We start from the raw sequence: 27438 nt of genomic DNA, 5'->3' as shown, positions 1-27438 counted from the left end.
TTTTATAAGTTGAATATCATCAGAATTAGCCTCCAATTACAAGCATTCTATCCCATGTTCACATACCTTGTTGTTAATAAAATGCTTATAGTTGTTAGACATTCTTTAACATGTTTTTCTACATATTATTTTTATTTATATAATTCACCTTTTATTTTTTAAGTTTAAATAAAATTCAAAAATTATCTGATATTATTTTTACTTTTTTTTTCTTAACCTAATTAGACCAATCCCGTCTTGATATGGTTGGTCTCAAGATCGGTTGGTTCAATTTTGATTCCAAAAATTGAGTATGAGTTGAAATTATGTTGGTTTCAAGTTATCCTTTAACTTGAACCAATCCATCCCATACAAACTCTTATAAGAGTAAATTTATTGATATTTATATTTTGTTTGTAATATTTATCATATATATTATTTATTGGCAATTCACCTTTTGTTCTTTATATTTTTTAATAATAATCTATTATTCTTTCTTGATTTCTTTTTAATTCTTAGGTAACCTAACCTTAATCAACCTGATTCTAATTAATTGATTTGGATTAGATTTGTTTCAACATCCATTAGTCCTATTTGGTTTTATAAATTAGTACAAATTAGATGCGGTTGATTGTAGGTTAACTTTTAACTCAAATCCAATCTAACCATGTGTATCCTAATTTATTTACTTAGTAGGGTGCAATTCTGCTTATTTCTTTTTATGGTAGATTCTGCATAGACTCTAATGGCTTCTGTGATAGTAGTGAGATTATTTGGCAGAGTTCTTGGTCAGGATATGCTTTCAAGGTGTTAGTGTAGCCTTTGGCGACCATGAAGCTTCGTTGGTATTCAAAGTAGTAAAGCTACTAGTGATCCTTAGTTTAGTTCTTAACTTGGATTTTTGGATATAAATTTTAAATTTAGTTATGCTTTCTTACTTGTAGGTTTAGATTGTTTTTTAAATTCTACATATCTATTTTATTATCTCACCAATTTGCCCTAAAGCTAACATTAGGCTTCTCCACCTATGCCGTTATATTTTGGTACCAGAGGTTAGCCACTCTTAATGATTATTGTGGTAAACCATTTTCAAACCTTTGATGACTTATGTGATGCATGTATGCTTAGTAGGGCTTGATTTGAATTTTCATTTGATCTAGAGTTTTATTGACTAAAAAATGAAAAGAAAAAATTTGGGTATTTTAAAAAAAGTTTTTTGCTTTTGGACTCTCAATCTTCTTGAGTTTTGATTGCTTTGTAAGTGTTTTCAAAATCTTCAATTCAATTTTAAGTAGAATTAGGTGTACTACTTGGAGTTGGACCGAAGTGCTAATCAATTGATCCATAAGTTAAGCTAGATTACTGGAGATTGTCTGAGTTTCGTTTTCTAGTTGGAGTATGTTTTCATTTGGATCACCTAGTTGATTGATCTTAAGAAACATTTTATGATCACTAGAAGAGAACTGTTGGGCAATTCCTCCTTTGATTGTTACTTCCTGCTAGAGTGTTTGAGGGTGATTAGCATTCAAATTCAAATTTAGAGTAGAAGAGAGTATGGAGGCATATTGGGGTTACCTAATGGCGTGAGCACCTAAAGTGTCATCTACTTGGAGGCATTGTGCATCCACACTCATAGCTTAATTGCAGCCTCACTATTACAGCCAAAAGTTATAAGAGCAATCTGGTATCCCCTTAGTACTACCACTAATTTTTTGTTGCAACCAAGTCTTGTATGTGCATCGAGCCCTCTGAAGGTAGCACATAATCGGACACATACAAGACTAGGAGTTTGATCACTAGAACTAGTAGGGGAGTGTGCGCGCGTGCGGGCCCCGGAACTGGACAATATCTGGTAAGGGAGTCTCGTGTTCCTCCCTCAGGTGGCCCTCATGTGGGCACTGGGTTCCTCACGTGCCCTGCACAGACGGGGGCGTGACAGTGTCTCTCTTCATGATGAATTGGAAAAATCTAAGAGTGGTGATTGGGTCAAATTGTGTTGTGTAGGGTTTTATATTGGTTTGAGTCCTAAACTTACAAGTTTAATCGTGTGACTTACAATGGAGTTAGATCATGAGGTTGTAGACCTTATCTAACCACTAGATGTCCAAGAGAAGTAAAAGAAAACAAAATCTACTAGTAACCTACTAACTATGCTAGAATTAAGCTAAAACAAACATAAAAAAGAAGGGACATATTTCTTATCATTAAGAAGTAAAAAATTTATTAAAATGAGCTATTACATAAATGTAGCATGAATCACAAAATCAAAGCATAAAAATAAAAGATAAGTGGTGAGAAAAGTTTTTCTAGTGATGTATCAACACAATCCAGCACACCTCCTCCTCCTTGGAGGAGATCCCTTGAGGGGTCTATCTAGCTTGAGCTTCTCCTTGCTCAAGGCCTTTTTGGATCTTTAGATGAGTTTCCCATATAGATTTGAGAGACTTAATAAAGAGGGTGTTTTTTTATACATAAAAAAGGAACAATTTGTTGGAAGAATGTGGGAATCATGTAAAAGATATAAAGTATGAATGTTTGAAACAACCATTATTCGGGAGTCAAATTTATATATAAAGTACTTTTTCGATCATTTATATCCCATGGGGAACGCTCATAGAGTTAAAGGTAAATGAAAGGTTGAAAAAGGATTTTGTCAAACTTGCAATATTATGTATCTTCTATAAGCTTTTCTATTTGACAAATTGGACATACCCAATATTTTACTTTCCCATATTGATGATCTGGACAATTTATAAAGATGTATTAAAGGATGGTTGTCCATAATTATCTGCTAATTCGATGTGATGTAAAAATGGCACAAAAGAGAGAGAAGAAGAGATGCAAGAAAGTTGGCTATCTTTATTGATGCACTTTCATAATGCTAGTAAATAATTTTAAAACATCACTCATCATTTCTATTTATAACTAAAGTAAGCAATAAATACAATGTGCAAGTATGGTTGGTTGAGCATACTTAATGTGGTCAAAGATCTAGTTATCAGAGTATGCCTTACCATCTAAATTGGAAACTTCAAGGTCATTATTGAAAAAAAAGAAAGTTCCATTAAAAAAATTAGCTAAGATATCTTCAAGTCAAGTATTCTCACTTGTGAATTTGAAATTTAATTTTAATGTTAATAATGTTACAACGGCTTATTCTAACTATTTGAAGTTGATAAATCTTATCACTTTCTTTGTGCCAATGGATGACAAGAAGTGGATTTTATGTGTAGGTTCCCATTTTGAAATGAAGTTCTAGAAGAGGCCAAACTAAGAGCAAAAAATATGACTTTAATGAAGGTTAAGAAGAGATTAAAGATGGATGATATCAAAAAGATGCTCCAATTGGAAAAAGAGAATAAGAAATTAACTCATGTAAAGAGTATCTTGGTTGCACTTACATATAGAAAAAATGCTAGAACTGAAGAGATATAAACAACTGCAACAAGTAAAACTCAAGATGAAGAGACGAGAAAATGAATACAAGAAGAGAGTGATTTTGAAGATGATCCTACAATAAGGAACCAGAAGAAGCAAATGGACAATCAAGGTAATGAGCACCAAAATGGGGCCCAAAATATGATTTTGGATTGTCCTACTCTTGTTTTGGAAGATTCAATATATGCACATTTACTACTGTAGATGAAAAGGGAACACCACAAAGAATGAATCTTTTTATCATAATTTTTGACTATTGTTCCTTACAATTTAAATATTCAGGATGTAAAACCTTCTTGAGCAAAACTATTCACGATGTAAAACCTTCTCGAGCAAAACTATCTCCGATCCTATATACATTTCTAGTAATTTCTAAAAGCACAAAATTGATACATCTAGTAAAGAAAGTAGCACAAAAGGACCTCTATAGTAGATGAAGAGCAAGTGCTAACATGCAAGTGGTTGAAGGAGCTATCATCAGTATTGGGTATTTGTTGAAGAAAAAGAAACACTATCAATAGCAATTATCATTTGTAAATATTTGAAACTTGAAGCTTAAAGTGAATGAATCTTCCTAAATATTCTATCACTTCTGTAGAAATTTCTCGAATGTAAACAAAATTTTAATGGGAGAGAATTTTTTTTAGAGTGCAAGAAAGCATTAACTGAAAATTGGTTAGAGCTCGAGATTGACTTGGTACATTTATTCAATATCGCATATGAATTACTATGTTTTGTGATGTACATTTATAAATCCAATTTAATTTTAATTTTTAACATGGTTTGGTGGTTGAGTTGTATGATGAATGCTCTTCTATATCAAGGAATTGTATACATAAATTTTTATCCAACAAGAATTATCAGATGATGTATGTAAAGTTTCACTAGTAGAAAAGATTAACTCTTTTGTAATTAAATATGGTCATATGTACTAATCATTTGCTACTTTTGTCTAAAAATTATTTTAGTCATCTTACATATTTGCAAAGAAACATGACAAGTTGATCCATCTTGACTTTTTATAGCTCCCTTTCATAGGTAATGGTGTTATTGTATTATATTTTCGAGTATTTTTTTTGTAATCCTTTTAAATTAATATTTTTTTAAAATGCAAAAATTAATTGACAATAAAGTTCCTACTCAGAAAGGCTTGAATCTATGGTTTCTTACAATAGAAAGTTACTGAAACCAAATTTTTATTTTTTCCTTATTCTTGCGTCTAAATGCCAAAAGACATTGGCACCTTCTTGCGGTTTATTTTGAAGAAAAAGAACTAAAGAATACAATTCAGTACATCAAGATCCAAATCAGAAGATGCTTGCCAATCAAAGCATGAGTACTGAAGCTACTAAATTAATTTAGTTTTTTATTTATGCTATGCATCTACACTAACAATTGTCATTCCTATGTTCAAGGATAATTTGTGGAAAATAATTTATCAAAGTTGCGTGGCTAGTCGAAGATTATGAGATGGTGGTTGCATTTGTCTCCGAATGCCCATTACAAGCTAAAAGGTAACAAGCTTCATATTTAGTACTCTTATTATTTTGAAACATTGTCATATTTTATTATTTTGTAGATTTTTTGTTAATTATTATATTATTGTAGTTCTTATGCTTGTGGTTTTTTTGTTCTAAAATGCCTAGAGGGAACATTGGATAGAGCACCACTTTCAATTCATCAGGTTTCTGCTATCTCCTCAGAGTTAGTTATCTTTATAGTTTGTTGTTCCAATACATTAATGTTATTTTATTTTTCATAGGAGATTGAACATAGACATGCTTGATTTGCAATTTTGCAACATCCAATTTCATTAACTTTGAAGAAAAAGATGGCTTGTGATGCACCATCATGAATTGTAATTACAAATATGGCTATGACAAGTAAATTAATATACAAGTTCTTTGTCTTCAAGAAGCTAGCTTTATGCTAAGGTTTTACTGAGTGAAACACATATGGAGTTCACTTTTTATTTCAATTGGTTGAATTTGTGATAGTAAATGATGGTCCATATAAAATATGTACTCATAGTTTTTCAAATATAGATCTTGCAATCTATATAAACATAGTTTATGTGAAATCGATACACACCACATGACTTCTTGGCAGATTCTTAATTTCTTATGATTGGATACAACTAGGATGGGAACAGGTCAAGTATGAATTGGGTAGGCCATTACCCATACCTATCTTATACTTATCTTGAGGTAGAGCAAGATAAAGCGGGTAAAGTTAGACGTGATAGATTGGACATATTAGAACGGTAAAGTTGCAAAATTTAGTTTTTTCATATACTTTTTTTGTTGCCTCAGTGAGACGATTTGTGAAGAGTGATGTATATCCAGGTCAAGTTTGAGGTAGATTTTATCATTACCCATACCCTCCCTGGATCCAATATGGGTGAGGTAAAACCCAGCCTATTAGAGTTGGATTGGGTACTTAATTGGGCAGATTAAATTGCTAGCCTTAAATACAACTACATAGATAAACATGTACAGGTTGCCATATGATGATACACATTTATAGGTTAAAAGAATGGAATTATATGTATAGCGTTTCTGATGCAAATGGAATTTATGGCAAAAATGAAGGCTTAAATGTATTTCTCAAATAATGAGATGTATGCATAGGTTTTCAAACACACAACTTGGAGTTTTTTGATATAGAATTTACCTAAAGTCGATATACACCCTCTAACATATTGATACATACCAAAATCTTCTTTAATACTTATAGATATATAGTCTGTGGTATAATGGTATCCATAACACTTTCTTTACCTATGTACAGTCTATGGCCAACTAATACATACATGAGAAATTTTTTATCTACCGATCCAATATGTAGCCCCAGGCAAACTGGTACATAGTGTCTAAAATATTGTCTCCGCAAATACACAATCCAAGGCCAACTCATACATACATGAGAAATTCCTCATCCAACAATTCAATATGCACATATAGGCATACCAATACATAATGTCTAGAGTACTATTTTCTCAGCTCACACTCCATGGCCAACTAATTTGTACATGAGAAATTTGTCATCCAATGATCCAATGCACCTTCAAGCAAACCAATACACAATTTCTAGAACATTTCCTAAGTACATAGTCTATGACCAACTATTACTCACATGAGAAGTTTCTCGTCCAACGATACAACATGCACCTCTAGGAAAACAAATACATACATGAGAAAATTCTCATTGATGCATCATCAATTCCTCCTGACATATCGATATTAACATGTTATAGCATTACTTAACAAGTTATAATATTCATTTGATATTTGAACTATCATTATTATAGTTCATAGATTAAGAATCAACGTCACTTGTATTTCCTTTGGGGATAGCTTGTTTTTTCTTTGTCCTCCTCTTCTCAAGTGCACTCTTTATCCTTTTAGTCAATATTTTTTATCTCAGTACTCGATTCCATATCAGTACCATCCTATTACAATATCAATATGTAATATGGTATAAGACAGCAAGATATATCGAGTGTAGGTACGATACAAGACTACATACTATTTTGGTATTGGTACTATATTGTATGTCTGGTATAATATGGTATCGACTAGTATGGCAAATCTTATTTTTAATGATAAAAACTATTTTAACAAGTGGCGGCTAACAGTGATTTGATTGCTAAGTATTTTTATATTACTTGTTTCTATCACCATATTCACTCGAGTTCCATTGTCAGCTTCATTTACATTTATTTTGTGTTACATCCCTTCCACCTCCATATTTAATTTATCAAGTCAATTTTCTACCACATTTAAAAAATATCACTTGAAATAACACCTTTGACTATGGCAGTGATTTCTTTTTGACGTACTTTGATATAATGAGGTGCTAGTGTCTCCTTGCTATTTAAATACATAATTGCTTCTGGGTGTTTAACAATGTCCTATCCTTTACATTTTTGATCCATGTAATTGGAAGGCAAATAAAGAATATTGTTGTGATGAAAAATCTTTAGTGCATGCGAACATAAGATGCCTTTAGGCTCAAATTTTAAGCAACTGCATTTGATTGAGACATCAAGTAAATTAAACTCAACAAAGCTAGGATAACGAGTATATGATCTTATATCGCATCTTGTAGATTCTCAAAGCATGCAAGCTGGATACAAAACTCCTTTTCAAAATTTTCTAAAAAGCCAACTTTAATAATGGTCCAAGAGGAAATTACCTCACCAAAAGGTCCAGCAGTGTGATGATCTTAACACTGAGGCTTTGGAGCAGCTTTGAAGTGCATTGACTTCCTATAGATTCTCCTTCCAATAATCTACAATATACTCAACCTCCGCTAAATTTGCATGTGCATTTGTAATGGACCTCAACCATAGATTCCCATAGTATTACATATGGCAACTAGTTGTTCTTTGTTTCAATGATTTTTATTTTGTTCTTGTTTCCTTGGGTAAGTGAATGTGGAAGTTTTCTCCTAGGTAAGCGAATGCAATCCTATTAACTCGTTAGAATTGTTCTTTAGCCCAAACAAAACTTCCAAAAACATGAAGGTTTCTGCATGTTCCTTCAAATCCTTCATTTTTTGGGAACTAAAATTTCTGTTTATTTCACATATGATGGTCAACATGTATGAAGTGTATCAATTGTCTAAATCTTGTGCTTGGTCCCGGTCTTCTCGGCTTGGGGCCATCCACTTTTTGGCAGTGTTTTGGCCACCTTAGAGATGCTCTTCAGCAATAGTCCCCACTATTAAACGAGATTTTTTTAGTGCATATGTTGGACCTAAATGACATTGTAGCCTATGTTTTTAGGGGTATGTGGTCTTGCACCATTCCACTGCTACTGCTTCCCCCAATGAGGCCGGGAGTGTTAGGCGGGCCATGTACTAAGTAGCCATTGGAACCGTAGATTTGCCTTGATCAGTCAACTTTCACATAATTGTGAAATTTTAGGTACAATTCACCTAGAGAATCATAATATCAATTTTGCACAACTAATCTTAAACAAGCATTATAAAGTGTAGGTGTTACTTACATCGCAAGTACAACAACCAGATAGTTTAGTCTGTTTACAAAGATATTTTAGGACCTAATCATCCAAAACCACAAACATATATCAAATCAATGGCACTCTAATATTTTGAAATAATTTCTAAACTCTCCAAATTCCAAAATTTCAATTTGTACACCAGCTACCCTTATAACAAGAAAAAACAACAACTAACCTTGCCCTATTTCCTCCACCGAATGAGAAAAAGGTGTGGCATGATGAAACCCCTCTATGGCTTAGCCTAGAGGGGAAAGATTAATTGAGAAGGATAGAGGATGGCATGATAACCCTTTTCATTCTACTATTCATGTAAACACATAGAGAAGGGGTGTTGCCCAAGGTGACAAGCCAAGACGGGGGGGGGGGGGGGGGGGGGAATGAATTGGTTTCTCTAAATTTTTTACTATCTTAATTGAGTCAATTGATGAGTTAGTGAAGTTAAGACAATACACAATGCAAACACACAAGAAGTATAGTAGTTCGGTGCTCTCCTAAGCACCTACGTTCACTCCCCAAGCGATCCCTTGGAAATTCACTATAATCCCGCGGATTACAGTTGGATTGTTTTCCGGGCTCACAATCCAAAAACCTTTACACTTTGGTTTTTCAGGATCACCAAAAACCTATGTTGGTTTTACGGGCTTACCAACGAACCTTCACAATTGATTTTACGGGTTCACCAATGAACCTACACCGTTGGTTTTACGGGCTCACCAACAAACCTTTACAAGGTGATTAAAAAGAAGAAAAAAGTTGAAACTCCTAGATGAGCAAATATAACAATTATAAGCTACAAAGAAGAGTTTAGAATATAGTTATCGCTTGATGAGACGTCTCTCTTCTTTATCAAGAATGCTTCACTCTTCAAGGGTGGATGGAGCTCTTAATGTCTCTTGGAATCTGCTCAACCACTTTCTTTTGACTCTTTGAATGAAGCACTTGGATGAAGAAAATTAGGGCTCTTGTCTTTCTTGTGTAAGCCTTGATATTTTGCAAAAGGATTCTTTTTCTGATGAATAGTATCACTTTAAATAGTTTTCCTCACCCATTGGACACCCCCCATTGGTTAGATTTCAAAAACTAGCCGTTACTTACTGTTGGGAGGATAAAAAGTACTTCTGCAGAACTAGTCGTTATGCTTCTTCCCGTGCTGGGGTCGACCCAAACTTTTCTAGGGTCGACTCAAACCACTGTTCATCAGACTTGGGGTCGACTCAACTTTCACTGGGGTCGACCCAAATTTTACTAGGGTCGACTCATGCTATATTGGGGTCGGCCCTCTCAGAAAATACAGAACCTTATATTTCAGCCATTTTTTCACTGGGGTCGACTCAACTCTTTTTGGGTCGACTCAAGGTACAGTGGGGTCGACTCAAGTTTTATTGGGGTCGACCCTCTCAGGGATTCCAGAGATCCAGTTTTGAATGACACAGCCTTGGGGTCGACTCATGTTCAGTTGGGGTCGACTCGAGGTGGGGTCGACTCAAGTTATATTGGGGTCGACCCTCTCAGGGATTCCAGAGACTTGTTTTTTTGAGGCTTGAAGATGGGGTCGACTCAACTTTCACTTGGGTCGATCCAAGTACTGTTCATCCATGCCATTTTTGCAGAAATGTGCCCGATGGTTCCTTGATGTGCCGGGGTTGACTCCACCAATCTTGGGGTCGACTCATTCCACACTTTGCTGCAACTTAAGGTTAGATTCATCCATATAATCAATGAAATATACTTCAAGTATTTTGAATATATGTCATGGTGGTGCTACATACTCTAAACAATGAAAATTACTATTGTCCTCTTAGGAGTACGTTTCACTTAAAACTTTGCCGAATTGGAATTTAGAATTCACTATCCCTTTTCTATCGCAAATTTTATCTCATTGGTTATCATTGAAGTACATCTTGATCTCATTCTTCTAATGTACCGTGGGTGACGAACTTAGTAATGATGTATCATATTTTATTATAATTTTTAATTAGATATTCTCTTAATAGTTGTATTAATCATCAAAATACCACTATCATCCTCAATCTCCCCCTTTTTGATGATTACAAAATATTGAGTATGCGCCAATTGTTACTTAAATTAAAATCAATTTTAGAAGAGCTCAAGTTGCTGAATTTCAGCTTTTCAAATTTGAGAGTGAATTCTTCCCCTTTTTCATCCAAATATTGCCAATTTGAACTTTTTGATTTACTCCCCCTTTCTTTTATATTTGGTTAAAGATGAAACTTCAAAGATTTGAGATAAAGCAAGAGTTTCAGATTATGTATCGAGATGAAATTCTGAAATTTGATTGAGAGTTAGGACTTTAACATTTTCATTGTTACATATCGCTTCCCCTTAAGTGTATATTATCTCTATTATAATTTTCAACCTTGTTTGTCAACTTATTGCAATCTTCTTTCTTTCCTTGCTTCTCCCCCTTTTTGTTATCATCAAATAGGTGCATGGCAATAGATAATTAGACATAGTAAATAATAAACAGTCAAGTTTCATTGATCAAAATAGAACATTGTAGTACATTAATACCAAAAATACAATGTTCTTCAATCAAAGTGCAAAGTACATGATCAACACCAAAATACATATGAGAACTAGATAAATCCTAGGCACTAATCATAGTGCTAACATCAGCCTAGGGAGTATCTAATGGCTGTGATCTAGTCCTCATCCTCCTAGCATAAGTGGCGAGGGGAGGTCGAGCCTGATGGGACTGAGTCTGGCGTGGACCTCGCTGAGCTGGATGACTCTGTGCCGATACCTCTGACTCAGCTGCTCGGGGCATAGATGGACCATGAGCCTCTTGTTGGGGTATGTGGAGACCTTTAGTGATGAAGAGAATTGAAGGAGAATCAATTCTGAATAGTTCCGTCTGGTGGACTGTCGGAGTCGACTCGAGTTACAGTCGAGTCGACTCGGGAACAGTCGAGTCGACTCGAGGTCTGTCGAGTCGATCCGAGAGGAGAAAGCCGCAAAAACCATGTTTCTGTCTGGACTGTCAGAGTCGACTCGAACTACAGTCGAGTCGACTCGGAGCATCGTCGAGTCGACTCGAGATACAGTGGAGTCGACTCGAGATCGTGCCAGTCATACTGGAAGTTGTCCAGACGTGCCCGAGTCGACTCGAACTAAAGCCGAGTCGACTCGAGCTCGCGGAAATCATACGGATGAGTTTTCTTTTGGTGTTTTGTTGGCGTTTCGACGGCTATGATCATCTGAAGGTCTTGAGACTATATATAGGACTCATGAGAGCCCTAGGGTTATAGCGATTGGCCGTATATTTGAGAGATACTCTTGTTTGTGAGGCTAGGGTTCTAGAGAAGAAGAGGATTGGGATCCTACTTCTTGTGCAAAGGGAATTCTGTGTGAATCTCTTGTAGATCAATCGCTTGTGATCGTTCGGGTGTGTGCTATCTCTGTAATCAGTTCATCCTTATTGAGATTTGGAGCGGTGGAGGACGTAGGCTATTTGTAGCTGAACCTCGTTACATCTTTGTGTTTGCTTTGCTATTTTCTTCCTTCTTCTTCCTTTGATCTTTGATAATCCGTTGCGGTGCTCAAGTGTTTTACCCTACTGATACCATGGGGTAATCTTTTGCCCTTCGTAGGCGGAGCGAAGAGGTGATCCTTGAGTCCGGAGTCGAGGGAGCGAGAGAGTGCTTATCCGTTTGTATCTCTCTTGCTTGTCCGACGTCGGTGGCGGCACTGGTGTGAGTGGGTTCCGGCGTGGGGTGCCGACAACACCTCTCTCTCTCTCCGTAATGCTCCTACCTGCTCTCTGAGATCGCTAATCTCAGCAGTCATGCTATCCATCCTGCTCCACATCCCATCAGAGAGAGTCCTCACCTGAACTGATACAAGCTCAGTCATCCTACTCCAAAACTCCTCTGTACATCCCGTAGGTGTGGATGACGAAGGTCCAGCCTTTGAAGGTGCTGTAGGATGATCCGCAGGTTCCTCAGCCTCAGGGATGGGGTCTCCAATCTCTGGTGCATCACCCTCTGGTGCATGTATCTCTGCTCCTGCATGCACCCACTGCCCGTTCACCTTCTCATAACCCATGCGAATTAGGGATCGTGCAGTATAAGTGTCAGTAAATAATAGATGCTTGGAGATCTCTCCCTCTACTGATATGTCATGCTGTCGGAAGACCAGGATGAGTATCATACCATAGGGCAAGGAGACTCTCAAATTGCTTATAGCCTTTCTCATCTGTCTGATCATCATAGCTGGGAGGTTCAGGAGAATGCCCTGAATAACGTGCTCCATAATAACCAAATCTCGCTCAGATATGAGATCGAATCTTCCACTCTTCGGAAACAGTATCCGACCTATGAAGTTATGCAACAACCTCATCTCAGCTGATAGAGAGCTAGCTACTAAATTTTCTGAATAATCAAAATCCTCTCTCTCAAAAATCAGCTGTAGAGCTCTCAACTTACTTTCTGGTCTTTTCGGTGTAGCTCCTTCACAGGGGAGATGCAGCAACTCACTCAAACTTTCTTCTGAAACCCTAACCCTTACTCCTTGGACTTCAGATATAAGCCCTTTCATTCCAACTTTTAGGAAGGCATAGAACTTACGAACCAACCCCGGGTATATCACCACATTTAGGGAGCAAAGATACTCCCATCCCTCCCTTCGGATCCAATCACCCAACCGGAACCCTTCTTGATCCAAAAATTCGGAGTGGATCCTTCTTCCCGTGGTCACCGGTCTTTCCGTATATTTTGCAAGTTGTACGGAGGGGGAGGGAGGAGGAGGAGGCTCTACACATGTCTCACCTTGTGGAGGCACTGTAGAAGACTCTCTAGCATGTCTATCAACACGGGTTGTCTGTGAAACTCTCCCGGATCTCTTAGCAACGGCTCGCTTGGGTCCCATTCCTTCCAAGATCTTGATCTAACGGCTTGGGGAAGCTTCCTTTTACTATTTGGAGATGATTGGAAGAGATTGGAGAGTGGAAAATAGGGTTTTAGGAAGAGGACAAGATGAAACCGTGCCCTAACATAGCTCACGGGTCCCTCTTTTAAAAATAGGGTCCCGCCGTTGGGTCGACCCTAGATTTTTCTTGGGTCGACTCAACGTGGGGTCGACCCCATTCTGGCTTGGGTCGGCCCCAGTTCAGAAAATTTTCTTTCTCTTCCTTTCTTTTTTAAAAATTCTTCCTTTCCTCCAATCCTAATAAATTCTTTATGGGACAATGATACATGGGTAAGGAATCTATAGATGACTAGTTCGACTAATGTTTCATGGGTTTTTCGAAATGGAAGGAGAGTATCATGAGACAACTTGTTCCTTCTTATATCTACTCAATCAAAAGGGTCACATATACCTAATTTCCTCTTTAGCATGCAAAATCTATCTTCACTTAAAGGTTTTGTGAATATATCAGCCAATTGTTTCTCGGTACACACATGCTCAATGCATATATTTCCATTTTGAACATGATCTCTAATGAAATGATACCTTATTTCATTATGTTTGGCTTTAGAGTGCTAAACTGGATTCTTGGTAAGGTTAATGGCACTAGTGTTATCACACTTTATAGAAATGTTATCTAGTTTAATTCCATAGTCCTCTAGTTGTTGCTTGAGCCATAGTACTTGAGCACAGCAACTTCCGGCAGCTATATATTCGGCCTCAGCCGTTGACAATGCTACTGAATTCTGCTTTTTGCTAAACCATGATACTAAGTTATTCCCTAAAAATTGATATGTTCCACTAGTACTCTTTCTATCTAATTTGCAACCAACAAAATCTGCATCAGAATATGCGAGTAAATCTAAATAGGAATCTCTAGAGTACCATAAATCTATGTTTGTAGTTGCTCTCAAATATCTAAGAATTCTTTTGACAGTACTTAGATGTGACTCCTTTGGATCTGATTGGTATCTAGCACATATTCCCACACTAAATACTATGTCTGGCCTTTCATTAAATCATTCTTTGCCCGATCCTAGCCTTTTCCTATGGCTTCTGAGAATCATTCATTCCTCGATCCGAACCGAACCGAGCTAACCAACCTTCTTTGAAGAGTCAATTGGTAAGGAATCTCTTTTCTGCAACGGATAAAAATCAGCGGAGCAGATTTGATACTTTTCCCTTTTTCATCTTTGTCTAGCTTACTAGTGGGATTCATTGGGGTGCCTATTCCTTTGTGATTTTCATTCCCAAACTTCTTTAATATTTTCTTTGTGTATTTAGTTTGATGAATGAAGATACCTTCCTTAGTTTGCTTGATTTGTAATCCGAGAAAGAAATTAGTTCTCCCATCATACTCATCTCGAGTTCTTCTTGCATTAATTTAGCAAACTCTTTGCAAAGATTATCATTAGTGGCACCAAAAATTATGTCATCTACATATATTTGAACTACTAGCAGATTTTTATCTTTTCTTTTGAGAAAAAGTGTTTTATCTACATTTTTCCTACTGAATTTATTATTCAGTAGAAATTTGCTTAGTCGATCATACCAAGCCCTAGGTGCTTGTTTCAATCCATATAATACCTTATGTAATCTAAACACATGATTTGGCAATTCATGATTCTCAAAACCAGGAGGTTGCTCTACATATACTTCTTCCTCTATAAAACCATTTAAGAAGGCACTTTTTACATCCATTTGATACAATTTGAAATCCATGAAGCATGCAAAAGCTAGAAGTAATCTAATAGCTTCTAATCTGGCCACGGGAGCAAATGTTTCCTCAAAATCTATCCCTTCTTCTTGATTGTATCCCTTAGTTACAAGTCTAGCTTTATTTCTTATGACTACCCCATTTTCATCTAATTTATTTCTAAAGATCCATTTTGTTCCAATTACAGAGTTATGCTTTGGTCTCTCAGTTAATATCCATACATTACTTCTTTTGAATTAATTTAATTCTTCTTGCATAACATTTATCCAATTTATGTCTTTTTCAGCTTCTTCATAATTCTTAGGTTCTAATTGTGAAACAAAAGCAAGATAATCATTTAAATTTCTAAGAGAGGATCGAGTTCTTACCCCTTGAGATGGATCACCAATGATTAAGTCTTTAGGGTGTCCATGTGCATACCTCCATTGCTTTAGCAAGTCTTGAGATTGTGGTGGCACGCGATCATTTTCCATTTCTTGATTTGGCACGTCATCAAGATTTAATTTTTCAAAGTCAATAATTCCTACATCATCATCAAGAATATTTTCTCTCCTAAGAGACTCACTATCAGACTCATCAAAAATGATATTAACTGACTCTTCAACTACAAGAATTCTTTTGTTGAATACTCTGTATGCCCTGCTAGATGTAGAGTATCCTAAAAAGATACCTTCATCTGACTTGGCATCAAATTTACTTAGATCCTCCTTGCCATTGTTTAAAATAAAATATCTACATCCAAATACTTTAAGATATTTAGCAGTTGGTTTCTTATTCTTTCAAAGTTCATAAGGAGTTTTCTTGGTTATAGGTCGTATTAGAACCCGATTTAGAATATGGCAAGCAGTACTTATAGCTTCAGCCCAAAAGTACTTTGGAAGATTTGACTCGCACAACATTGTGCGTGCCATTTCTGCCAAGGTCCTATTTTTTCTTTCAACAACCCCATTTTGTTTAGGCGTTCTAGGTGCTGAAAATTGATGTGAGATACCATTTTCATTACAAAACTCTTCAAAGTGTTGATTTTCAAATTCAGTTCCATGATCACTTCGAATTGCTATTAAGGTAAGCTTCTTTTCAGTTATTATTTTTTTATAATATTTCACGAATGCTGAAAATGCTTCATTCTTATGTGCAAGAAATGAAATCCATGTATATCTTGAAAAATCATCTACTATAACTAGTCCATATTTCTTCCCTCCTAGACTTGCGGTTCTAGTGGATCCAAATAGATCCATGTGTATGAATTCAAAAGGCCTAGTGGTTGATACTAGATTCTTTGATTTGAAGGATGATTTTGTTTGTTTTCCTAATGAGCATGGACCACAGATTTTGTCCTTTTCAAAGATCAATTTTTGCACATCTTTTATCAAATCCTTCTTGACTAGTTTTGATATTAAGTCCATACTAGCATGTCCTAGTCTACGATGCCAAAGCCAACTTGTTTCACTTTTTCTTTCTTCATTAGTAATTAAACATAATCCATTTTTCTTGCCTAATTCATGAAGATCTACCATGTAAATATTTCTTTGCCTTTGTCCTACAAGTACAATGCTATTATCTTTAGGATTTGTGATTATGCATACTGAGGCTTCAAATGTGACTTTAAAACCTTTATCACAAAATTGACTTATGCTAAGTAGGTTATGTTTCAAACCATTAACTAATAAGACATTTTCTATAAAGGTAGATGGAGTAATAAAAATTTTACCCTTTTCAATGATAAATTCTTTTCCATTGTCTCCATAGGTTACTACTCCACCCTTCTTAGATTCCAAGATGACAAATTGTTCTACGTCACCTGTCATGTGTCTTGAACAGCCGCTATCTAGATACCATCGTTTATCCACCTTATTAGCTGCAAGACACTCCTCATCGTCATTGGCCATATGACAGATTTGGGCCGTCTCTTGTTGATCTTCCTCTTCCGAACTTGACTCCTTACTTTCACTCCATTCAGCCATGAAGTTCTTCTTCTTAAGTTTTCTTGCCATCCACTTCAATTCCGGACAATCTATCTTGAAATGCCCGGGCTTGTTACACTCATAGCAAATTGGCGTTTCCTTTTCCTTTTCTTTATCCTTACCCTTTTCTTTGCTTGAGCTACCTTTGAAGAAGGGCTTCCTTTTATGAAATTTCTTCTTTCCTCTCATGAACTTTCTGAATTTTCTTCCAAGCATAGCCATTCCTTCTTCATCATATTCCTCCTCATCATCAGATTCTTCTGATTCAGTTTCCTATTTTGGAGTAGTAGACTTCAAGGCAATGGTGTTTCTTTTCTTGACCTCATCTTCTGAATTTTGCCTCATGGTCGACTCATGGGTCATGAGTGATCCTAGAAGTTCTTCCAATTGCAATGTATTGAGCTCCTTTGCTTCTTGAATTGCTGTTACTTTGGCCTCCCAAACTCTTGGTAGAGATCTGAGAATTTTTCGCACTAAATCAGAGTTAGTATAAGACTTTCCTAAACTTTTTAGCCCATTTATGATTTCTGTGAATCGAGTAAACATTTTAGTTATGGACTCAGTGGACTCCATTTTAAACAACTCATACTTATGAACTAATATATTTATTTTTGACTCCTTGACTTGATTAGTTCCTTCATGTGTGACCTCCAGTTTATCCCAAATTTCTTTCGCGGAGATGCATGTAGATATTCTATTGAATTCACTTGCATCTAGTGAACAGTAAAGTACATTTATTGCTTTTGCATTTAGTTGTGCTAGTCTTCTGTCACTCTCATTCCAATCCATTTCTGGTTGGGAATGATTGTGCCCTCTATACTAATTGTGGATGTGTGTGGTCCTCTAGTTATGATATTCCACAATTCATAGTCTAGAGCTTGAATGAATATCCTCATCCTAACTTTCCAGTATGTGTAATTTGAGCTATTAAACAGAGAAGGTCTATTTGTGGATTGCCCCTCACTCATAGAACATCCTACTTGGGTTGTCATGATCTTTGTCTCTTGATTGTGAGATCAACAAATACTATGTGAGCACCTTGCTCTGATACCACTTGTTGCCCAAGGTGACAAGCCAAGAGGAGGGGGGGGTGAATTGGTTTCTCTAAATTTTTTACTATCTTAATTGAGTCAATTGATGAGTTAGTGAAGTTAAGACAATACACAATGCAAACACACAAGAAGTATAGTGGTTCGGTGCTCTCCTAAGCACCTACGTCCACTCCCCAAGCGACCCCTTGGAAATTCACTATAATCCCGCGGATTACAGTTGGATTATTTTCCGGGCTCACAATCCAAAAACCTTTACACTTTGGTTTTTCGAGATCACCAAAAACCTATATTGGTTTTACGGGCTTACCAACGAACCTTCATAATTGATTTTACAGGTTCACCAATGAACCTACACCGTTGGTTTTACGGGCTCACCAACAAACCTTTACAAGATGATTAAAAAGAAGAAGAAAGTTGAAACTCCTAGATGAGCAAATATAACAATTATAAGCTACAAAGAAGAGTTTAGAATATAGTTATCGCTTGATGAGACTTCTCTCTTCTTTGTCAAGAATGCTTCACTCTTCAAGGGTGGATGGAGCTCTTAATGTCTCTTGGAATCTGCTCAACCACTTTCTTTTGACTCTTTGAATGAAGCACTTGGATGAAGAAAATTAGGGCTCTTGTCTTTCTTGTGTAAGCCTTAATATTTTGCAAAAGGATGCTTTTTCTGATGAATAGTGTCACTTTAAATAGTTTTCCTCACCCATTGGACACCTCCCATTGGTTAGATTTCAAAAACTAGCCGTTACTTACTGTTGGGAGGACAAAAAGTACTTCTGCAGAACTAGCCGTTATGCTTCTGCCCGTGCTGGGGTCGACCCAAACTTTCCTGGGGTCGACTCAAACTACTGTTCATCAGACTTGGGGTCGACTCAACTTTCACTGGGGTCGTCCCAACTTTTACTGGGGTCGACTCATGCTATATTGGGGTCGGCCCTCTCAGGAAACACAAAACCTTATATTTCAGCCATTTTTTCATTGGGGTCGACTCAACTCTTTTTGGGTCGACTCAAGGTACAGTGGGGTCGACTCAAGTTCCATTGGGGTCGATCCTCTCAGGGATTCCAGAGATCCAGTTTTGAATGACACAGCCTTGGGGTCGACTCATGTTCAGTTGGGGTCGACTCAAGGTGGGGTCGACCCTCTCAGGGATTTCAGAGACTTATTTTCTTGAGGCTTGAAGATGGGGTCGACTCAACTTTCACTTGGGTCGACTCAAGTACTGTTCATCCGTGTCATTTTTGCAGAAATGTGCCCGATGGTTCCTTGATGTGCCGGGGTCGACTCCACCAATCTTGGGGTCGACTTATTCCACACTTTGCTGCAACTTAAGGTTAGATTCATCCATATAATCAATGAAATATACTTCAAGCAATTTTGAATATATGTCATGGTGGTGCTACATACTCTAAACAATGAAAATTACCATTGCCCCCTTAGGAGTACGTTTCACTTGAAACTTTGCCGAATTAGAATTTAGAATTCACTATCCCTTTTCTATCGCAAATTTTATCTCATTGGTTATCATTGAAGTACATCTTGATCTCATTCTTCTAATGTACCGTAGGTGACGAACTTAGTAATGATGTATCATATTTCCTTGTAATTTTTAATTAGATATTCCCTTAATGGTTGTGTTAATCATCAAAATACCACTATCATCCTCAAGGAAAAAGAGGGAGATGGGAGGAGAGAAGAGAAGAAGAAGAAAAGGATGAAGGGGAGAGGAAGAAAGGAAGGGTGAGAGATAGATGGAGAGAGGGAGTGAGAGAGTGAAAGCGGGGAAGAGAGGTGGTGAGAATGAGAGAAAAAGGCAGTAGGGTGCAAGAGAAAGAGAACATGTGGGTGATGGGATAAGGAGGGGTGCGGTGGATTTTTTGGAATAGGGGAATTCTTCTCTATTTTTCTATTCGAGTGGAGAATATCGCTATCTCAAAGGCGCGCCTGATGAAGGCCTAGGCCATGGGCCTAGGTATTACATCATCCCCCTTTAAATAAAATTTCATTCTTGTAATTTGCACATTCTGAACTAAAATAATTAGGATATAATATGCTTCCTTTAATTTTATAATTCTCAAGAGATTTCCTCTTCTGAAAGATCACACCATTATACTTGAAGTTTCATGGACAATGATCGACTAGCGGAAGTGAAACAGAAAAATAAAGAAATAGGAGATGAACGTAAATTATCTTTGCTCACAACCGACTCACTAATTGGCGGCCAATGTCTTATCGTGTGGCCTAGGAGCAGGGGAGATGGTGGCCTCAACAACAAGCAGTAATCGTTGGGGCTAAGTGCCACCTTGGGCCATCGCAACCTAGAAACCGAGCCTCCCATCCTCTTCCTCTATTTGAGAAAGAGAGAGATTCCACGGTCTTCTCTCTATATGATTCTCTCCTCTCTCTTCTCTCTCTTTCTTTCTCTCTAATTAAACCAAAGGGTTTGTGAAGGGGATTCAGACGATTGAACGATGGACCTTAGTAAACTTCAATAGAAGGTTTTAGGTTCTTGATTTCCGCTTTATATATTTTTTTTTATAAGTTTGATGTTTGAGCTTGATTTTGTAGGGGAGAAAAGTTCTAGCTAAAAAGATGTGGAGCACTCTACGGGCTCGTTTGGTTCGCGGGAAAAGAAGGGGGGAAAGTGTGGTCAACGGGAAAGTAATGAGATGCCTCTTGTTTGGTTGGAGTTTTCAAAGGAGAGAGAAGGGAAAGTTATATTCCCATGGGAATGTGATTCCCACATTTCATGGGAAAGTCTTTCCCATGAGAAACATGGGAAAGTTACTTTCCCATGAGGCGGGAATCACTCCATTTTTACTTTTTCCCAAAAAGTCCCTTCAGCATTAAAGAAGCATTAAAGAGGCATTAAAAATCTAATTTTTATTAAGGGCATAATAGGAATTATATATAACTTTCCTAGGAAAGTGGATGGCCAACCAAACATAAGCACCTTGGAAATTTGTCACTTTCCCATGGTCAACCAAACATGCCAAAAATACTTTCCTAGGCATCCTCTTCCTAGGAATTTGTTTCCCAGGAATCATATTCCTAGGAAGGAAAATGCTTCCCGCGAACCAAACGAGCCCTACATTCTTATGTTGAGGTGCGGATCCGCAGCTGAAATCGGGTGGGTTATAATCGACCGTACGATTACAGATACTTTGATTTCCTTTGGATATTCATTTTAATACATATGGCGCATAGGCTCGGTCCGGATCCAGGCAAACCCGATCCGCGTTCCACCGACCCTATTCAAGTTCCCTCGTTTTCCTCTTCGAAGCCATGGGGTGTTGAAGCTGCTAGGGTTCGTTCCCCTTCCGCGTTACTTCAACTTGTACATTGGGTGCATCTCACATGATTTTCTCTTGTTTTAGACCGTAGTTTTTGTTAAAGTGGCTCAGATCGAGATCTCCGGCATCTACCAGCCATGAACAACGGCGGCAAAAGGAGGGAAAGGTCCAGCCGGAATCCATCAAAGCAGAAGCTCCGCCTGAACGCTGAGGAGGTTCTTGAACGCAAGCTAGGGTTCGATCTCTTCACCGAGGGTGAAAAGAGGCTCGGATGGTTGCTCACCTATGCACCGGTAAGCAATTCCTGCATCTTCCTATCTTCTCATATTCCTTTCCTTTCTCTGCTCTTTCGTTCCCTCTTTAATTCAGTTATTTTTTCTTCAATTTTTTGCCTTCCTTATATCTTGGAAATTATATGCCAGTTTTTTTGCTTAAGAACGATCTTTTTATGCGTCTTTTATTCAATAACTACCTCCTTGTCAATTATTGAGTTTTTTTATTCGATCACGATCTCATCTGTTTTCCTTTTGATCCATTGTCTTGCTTTCCATTTCTCTACTTTCCCTTGATCTTGGCAAATTCTTGTAGTATTTCGTTCAAGAATGCTTCCTTGATCGTTCTTGTTTCCCTCTTGGGTTTTGTGTGTCAGATAGCACGATCTACTCTTTCTCTTTGTCAATTCATGTAGTCTTTTATTCAAGAAGAGTCTTTTGCTTGGGCCATGCTATTGATCTGTTCTGTTCTTTATAGTCATCATGGGAAGATCAAGATACCAACAAGATCTACAGCTGCGTAGATCTTTACTTTGTTACTCAGGTGAGTTATTGATCCTCCTTCTGTTTTTCTTTACCCTACAAAGATATCTTGTTCTAAACTGTCACTGAAGTTTCCCCCACAGGTCATTCCTGACTTGTTATTCAACTGAATTGTTTTCTTTTGGTTACAGGATGGATCCACATTCAAAGTAAAGTACAGGTTTCCACCTTATTTCTATGCCGCCGCCAAGGTGGGTGGCCAATCTGCCCATTGCGAAAGATACTGTTTTATACATCCACGTATTCTTGTTAATGGATGTTTGGAATCCGACAGTCTATTTTGGTTGGCAGTTTATCATGGTTTCCGTTCTGTTTCAATAGTTATTTATGCTTTCATGCATTGCTGCAGGAAAAGATGGGGCTTGAAGTTGAGGCATATCTCAGACGTCGATATGAAGGAGAAATTGCTGATATAGAGATTGTGGAGAAAGAGGACCTGGATTTGGTAAGCTACTATAATACATTACATGTCTGCTACACCTATCAGTTTCACATGCTAACCTTTTGATTTTGGTCAAACCTATAATTTAGTCCTATTAAATGTTTGGACATCACATCATTTTTGGAATAACTTCCATATCTTATTACATGTCCCTGTAATGTGGATTCATCTTCTTATTGACCAATTAATTGATAATTGTATGTTATATATCTGCCAAGATATTCAATTGTATGTTATATATCTGCCAAGATATGTGAATATCTTGGCCTCCTAAGCTATTTCGCTATAAACCACCAATTTGAGTCAGACCAAGTAATGTCCAAGTCATATTGTTATTGGTTGCCTACAAAGATTAATGAGACATGGAGTTTGAAAACCTTGTGCGGACACAAAACAAATTCAATAATGATTTATATATCATATCAGGTAGGTCTAGTTATAGAGCTGGGTGGGGTTGACTTGGTGACATGAGGTACACACTGAGAATATATCCAAGTTTTAGAATACAATTAACTTGATTTTACCTTTTGTTTTAGTATTGTTGTGAGAAAACCATTTTGATTCTTTCCAAGCAAAAATACATGTAAGTCTGTTAGTTTGGTAGATCATTGTTTTGAAACATCTATGTGAAATTTAGATATGGTTTGATGGCAATTTCTTTTCATTCTTCTTCTTCTTTATTTTTTTTAATCAAGAGAGAGAGCTAAACTGCTTCACTTAAATGTTTGTTTTGTCTAGTCTATTGTTTGGTGAAAGTTCTTTTCATTCTTCTCCTTCTTTTTTTTTTTGAGAAAAGAGAGAGAGCTAATCAACTTCAGTTCTTTTATCTTATCGGGTCTTAAGATGTATGGACTTGTTGAAGCTGCCGTGATCTCTCCAGTAATTTCTAATGGAAAAAAAAACAATAAAACATTCTTTTTTCACCTAAGTTTGTCATGTTGATCATATGCTACATACTATAGATAGTGAATTTTTGAGAACAGTGGTGGGAGTGCCACCACTCATGTAGAAGAATTATCCATGTCAATCATTTCGAAGAACCATTTAACACATGATCTAATACCATGTGGTATAGAACAGTATATACAGTTCATACAATGATACATGTATATCTCTGCCATATATGTATTGGTATATGTCTATGGGAAATGTGAATTCTATGGATTTGCCTCATGCACTACCAGATGGTCATGTCTGTCTCACTTGTGACATGCCCCTTTTAGATGTATCTAGTGTTATATGATATCCCCTTTGGAACGTTCTAACATCTTTTATTATGACAGAAAAACCATCTCTCTGGCTTACATAAAGCATACTTAAAGCTTAGCTTTGATACTGTCCAACAATTGATGCATGTAAAGAATGACCTGAAGCATGTCGTTGAAAGGAACCAAGCAAAATCAGATGCTGCTGAAGCATTTGAATCGATGTATAATGGGAAAAGGTAATGGGAGTCGTAGATATTTTCCTTCACTATTCATTTGCTTTTTTTTTTTTGCATGTTTCTAGAAGGAAGTCCCCACTCTGTGTCCAGGTTTCTTTTCAGACACTTCTCTTCATTGCTAATATCTTGGCTTCATTTTACATTTTGCAAATGCTGATTGTGTAATCTTTTGGCATTTACAGCAAAGAAAGGCCACAAGATTGTATAGATTTGCAGCAAAGAATGTGTATATAGATAATATAGATTTTACATTTTATGTTTTGGCTTCTTTTGGCATTTGCAGCAAAGAAAGGCCACAAGATTATATAGATTGTATCACTGATCTACGTGAATATGATGTCCCCTATCATGTTCGTTTTGCAATTGATAATGGTGGGTTCTAATTCTTAGTGCACTTCATTGCTTGCTTTTCATTAAAAAAAAAAACACTTCCATGCCCACCCCAATGTTATCATTAATATCTGGAACTGGCTCATGTTATGCAGATGTTAGATGCGGACAGTGGTATGATATTAATGTATCTAGTTCTGGAATTTTGCTTGATAAAAGGACTGATCTTCTTCAGCGTGCGGAAGTTCATGTTTGTGCATTTGATATTGAGACAACAAAGCTTCCTTTGAAATTTCCGGATGCCGAATATGATCTGATAATGATGATATCATATATGATAGATGGACAAGGTTACTTGATAATCAATCGAGAGGTAAGATAATACTTCTCAATATTGCTTTTGTGTATCCCTATAAATTTAGTTTCTATTTCATGCTTTTCATTATTATAATCAAGGTCCACAATCTTGGTACGGGGTACCGTATTAGTACCGGATACCGTATCGATGCCTTGTTGGTTAGGTTCGGTATGGTACTGTATGGTACGGTACACCTTGTATTGAAATAGCTCTATAACCATTTTTTGTCAATTTTTATTTCGGTACGCCTCGATACAGGTCGGTACGCCTCGCTACGAACCGTTCCGCACCTCAGTATGCCTTAGTACAGTTCGGTATGCCTCAGTATGGAGTGGTACGGGGTTTGTACTGACTTGAAGTTAAGTTTCGTACCGGTTTTCTCCTGGTATGGTACAGTACGTTTTGTATCGGGCGGTATGGGTAGTACGGAAGACCATGATCAGAATAGTTATGATACTTAATTTAGATGTTTATATGTTGACCTATCTACATTATTGATGCACTTGAATTGTTACAAACAACTGAAGCTAAGTCTGACCGTAGCCTGTTTGCATCGCTGCCATTGTTCGGTTTCGGGTCTTCATTGATGAAAACATGGAGACTGAGGCTGGAAATTTGTTTAGTTGCCCTTTTGTGTTTTGATTTTCTAAATTTGCTTACCATAATTTTTTAAAAAATTGAAAGTTCTCACGAGTTGCTTTCACTTTTTTTCCCTGAAAATGGAAACCATCTATAACCACCACCACCGCCTCTGTCATCCTGGTCACCACCACCCCCATTGGCCCCCGCCACCACATATTGCCAGCTGCTGGCTGCAGGCACTGGTAGCCACCTGCTACAGCTGCTGTAGGCCACTGCAATTACCTCCACAATCTAAGGGACTACCAAATAAGTTTTGAGATTTGGTTTTCAAAAATGAAAATAAGAAACTGGATTTGATTTTCATGAAAACTGCAAACTGGAAGTGATGCCAAACGGAACCTAAAGCACCCTTCTATCCAACAAGGAACTGCTGTTCATGCATATCTTTGGAGAGAACAAAACTGCATGTGCATTTGCTATGTGCCTGGAAGATTAAATTATTACAATTATGTCTAAATTCCAAGAATTCTTCATATTGCTAAGATAACATTTTCCTTAAACTATCACAGTGGTATGACAAACCTGCTAATGTGCAAACTCTTTATGAAGCATCAGTAGCTTCAACTATTGTGGAAAATATTTTTCTGTTTAGGAATGAAATTAAACAACATCTAAGCTATATGAACGTCACAAGCAAGTCAGGCATTGATACTGTTTGTCAAAAGAATTTAAATTGTACAATTTACCACACAGTTGATCTATTTTGATTGTCATACTTTGCTGCACGGTTGACGCTGGGGTGTGTCTAGCATGATAAAAGGATTTTACCTCTTGAATCTTGTTTTGATATGCAATGAAACTTAGTATCACTTCATATAGTGCATCATATAGGTACCCTGTACCCAACAGCTTTTTGGGCCTGAATTGAAAGTTTATTTCTTTATTCTGTGGCTTTTTAGACCATCATAGTGAACCGTGTCTTTATTGTGAAGATGACTCTAGTTTGGCAGGGTAAGGTTTATATTTCATGTTCATATATGCTCTCAGTGGAAAGTGCTGAATGCTTATGAAGTGGAGGATTTGATATGAAAGTAACATTTAGAAATCAGTTTATTTTAGAGAAGTTTGTGATGCAGTTGTACATGCGATACCTGAATCTGGGTACAAATAACTAAATGCCTCTTACATATATGTGTCATGCTTTTGCCTGTAGTGTGTGGGGGAAGATATTGAAGATTTGGAATATACCCCTAAAGCAGAATTCGAAGGCTGCTTTAAAGTTAGAAATGTGAAAAATGAGGTAGCTTGTTTCTTGAACTTGTTAAATTGGCTATTCCAGGTTCAATCCTAAAATTTATTAAGTGTCATGTCCAAAAATCACCATTTATTCGTTTCCTATTATTTTTAATGTTTTGCTCATGGCAGGAAGAGCTTCTCAAAGTGTGGCTTTCCCACATGCAAGAAGTGAAGCCTGGTATTTATGTTACCTATAATGGTGATTTCTTTGACTGGCCATTCCTAGAGAAAAGAGCTGCCCACTATGGGCTTAAAATGAGTGAGGTATGGACATATGATGCTGACATAATTTCTAGAGTGTTGCTTTAGTTTCTTACTGCAAGTGTGATGCTTATATCTACTCCAATTGTAGTTATATTAAATAGCTTAAACTTCTATGCCTTGGCTTTCTACATTGGTCTGTGTCATCACTATTGGTTACTAGATACCTGTTTTAGATAATTTAGGATTCAAATGGTACAGAGCTGCAGTCAAAATAAGCTTTTTCTTGATATGAAGAATCTTTGATTGCTATTTCTTAAGATAAGGATTAATTTGGGATCCACTTGGAGATGATTAGTAGTTCTGTCTTGTTCATCTTTATAAACTCCTATAGATGCTGTGTTGCGAATGAACTTATTTTACTTATATTTCACAATGGCTACTTTCTTAGCCTTTCACATTTGTTTTGTTAGAAAACTGATAACTTGCAAAAGTGTGAATCTGCACATGAATAATGTTGTTTGATTCCTTACCAGTTAGGGGAGTTGAACACAATGTTCTCTTATATGGC

General features: G+C 36.9%; 1 protein-coding gene across 6 annotated transcripts in view; it reads left to right on the top strand.

Annotated features, from left to right (window-relative positions):
- Positions 1 to 21313: 21313 nt before the first annotated feature.
- The window catches only part of LOC103719838 (DNA polymerase epsilon catalytic subunit A), a 47365-nt gene continuing 41240 nt past the window's right edge, over positions 21314 to 27438 (top strand). For 3 of the 6 annotated variants that reach the window (XM_088719824.2, XM_088719826.2, XM_026809525.4), the window contains exons 1-10: positions 21314 to 21413; positions 21484 to 21692; positions 22150 to 22215; positions 22346 to 22405; positions 22564 to 22659; positions 23940 to 24100; positions 24384 to 24472; positions 24586 to 24803; positions 26584 to 26670; positions 26796 to 26930. In XM_088719824.2, coding sequence (XP_088575950.2) covers positions 21537 to 21692; positions 22150 to 22215; positions 22346 to 22405; positions 22564 to 22659; positions 23940 to 24100; positions 24384 to 24472; positions 24586 to 24803; positions 26584 to 26670; positions 26796 to 26930 — 1068 coding nt within the window. In that variant the 5' untranslated portion in view covers positions 21314 to 21413; positions 21484 to 21536. Of the gene's footprint in view, positions 21693 to 22149; positions 22216 to 22345; positions 22406 to 22563; positions 22660 to 23939; positions 24101 to 24383; positions 24473 to 24585; positions 24804 to 25046; positions 25123 to 26583; positions 26671 to 26795; positions 26931 to 27438 lie in introns of all 6 variants that reach the window. The other 3 variants (XM_026809528.4, XM_026809527.4, XM_088719825.2) reach the window with 3 other exon arrangements.

Source organism: Phoenix dactylifera, chromosome 4 (assembly GCF_051530095.1).
Source record: "Phoenix dactylifera cultivar Ajwa chromosome 4, Ajwa_hap1_PhDact_Kaust_v1.1, whole genome shotgun sequence".
Taxonomy (NCBI): domain Eukaryota; kingdom Viridiplantae; phylum Streptophyta; class Magnoliopsida; order Arecales; family Arecaceae; genus Phoenix; species Phoenix dactylifera.
This window is presented reverse-complemented; position numbering and strand designations above follow the sequence as displayed.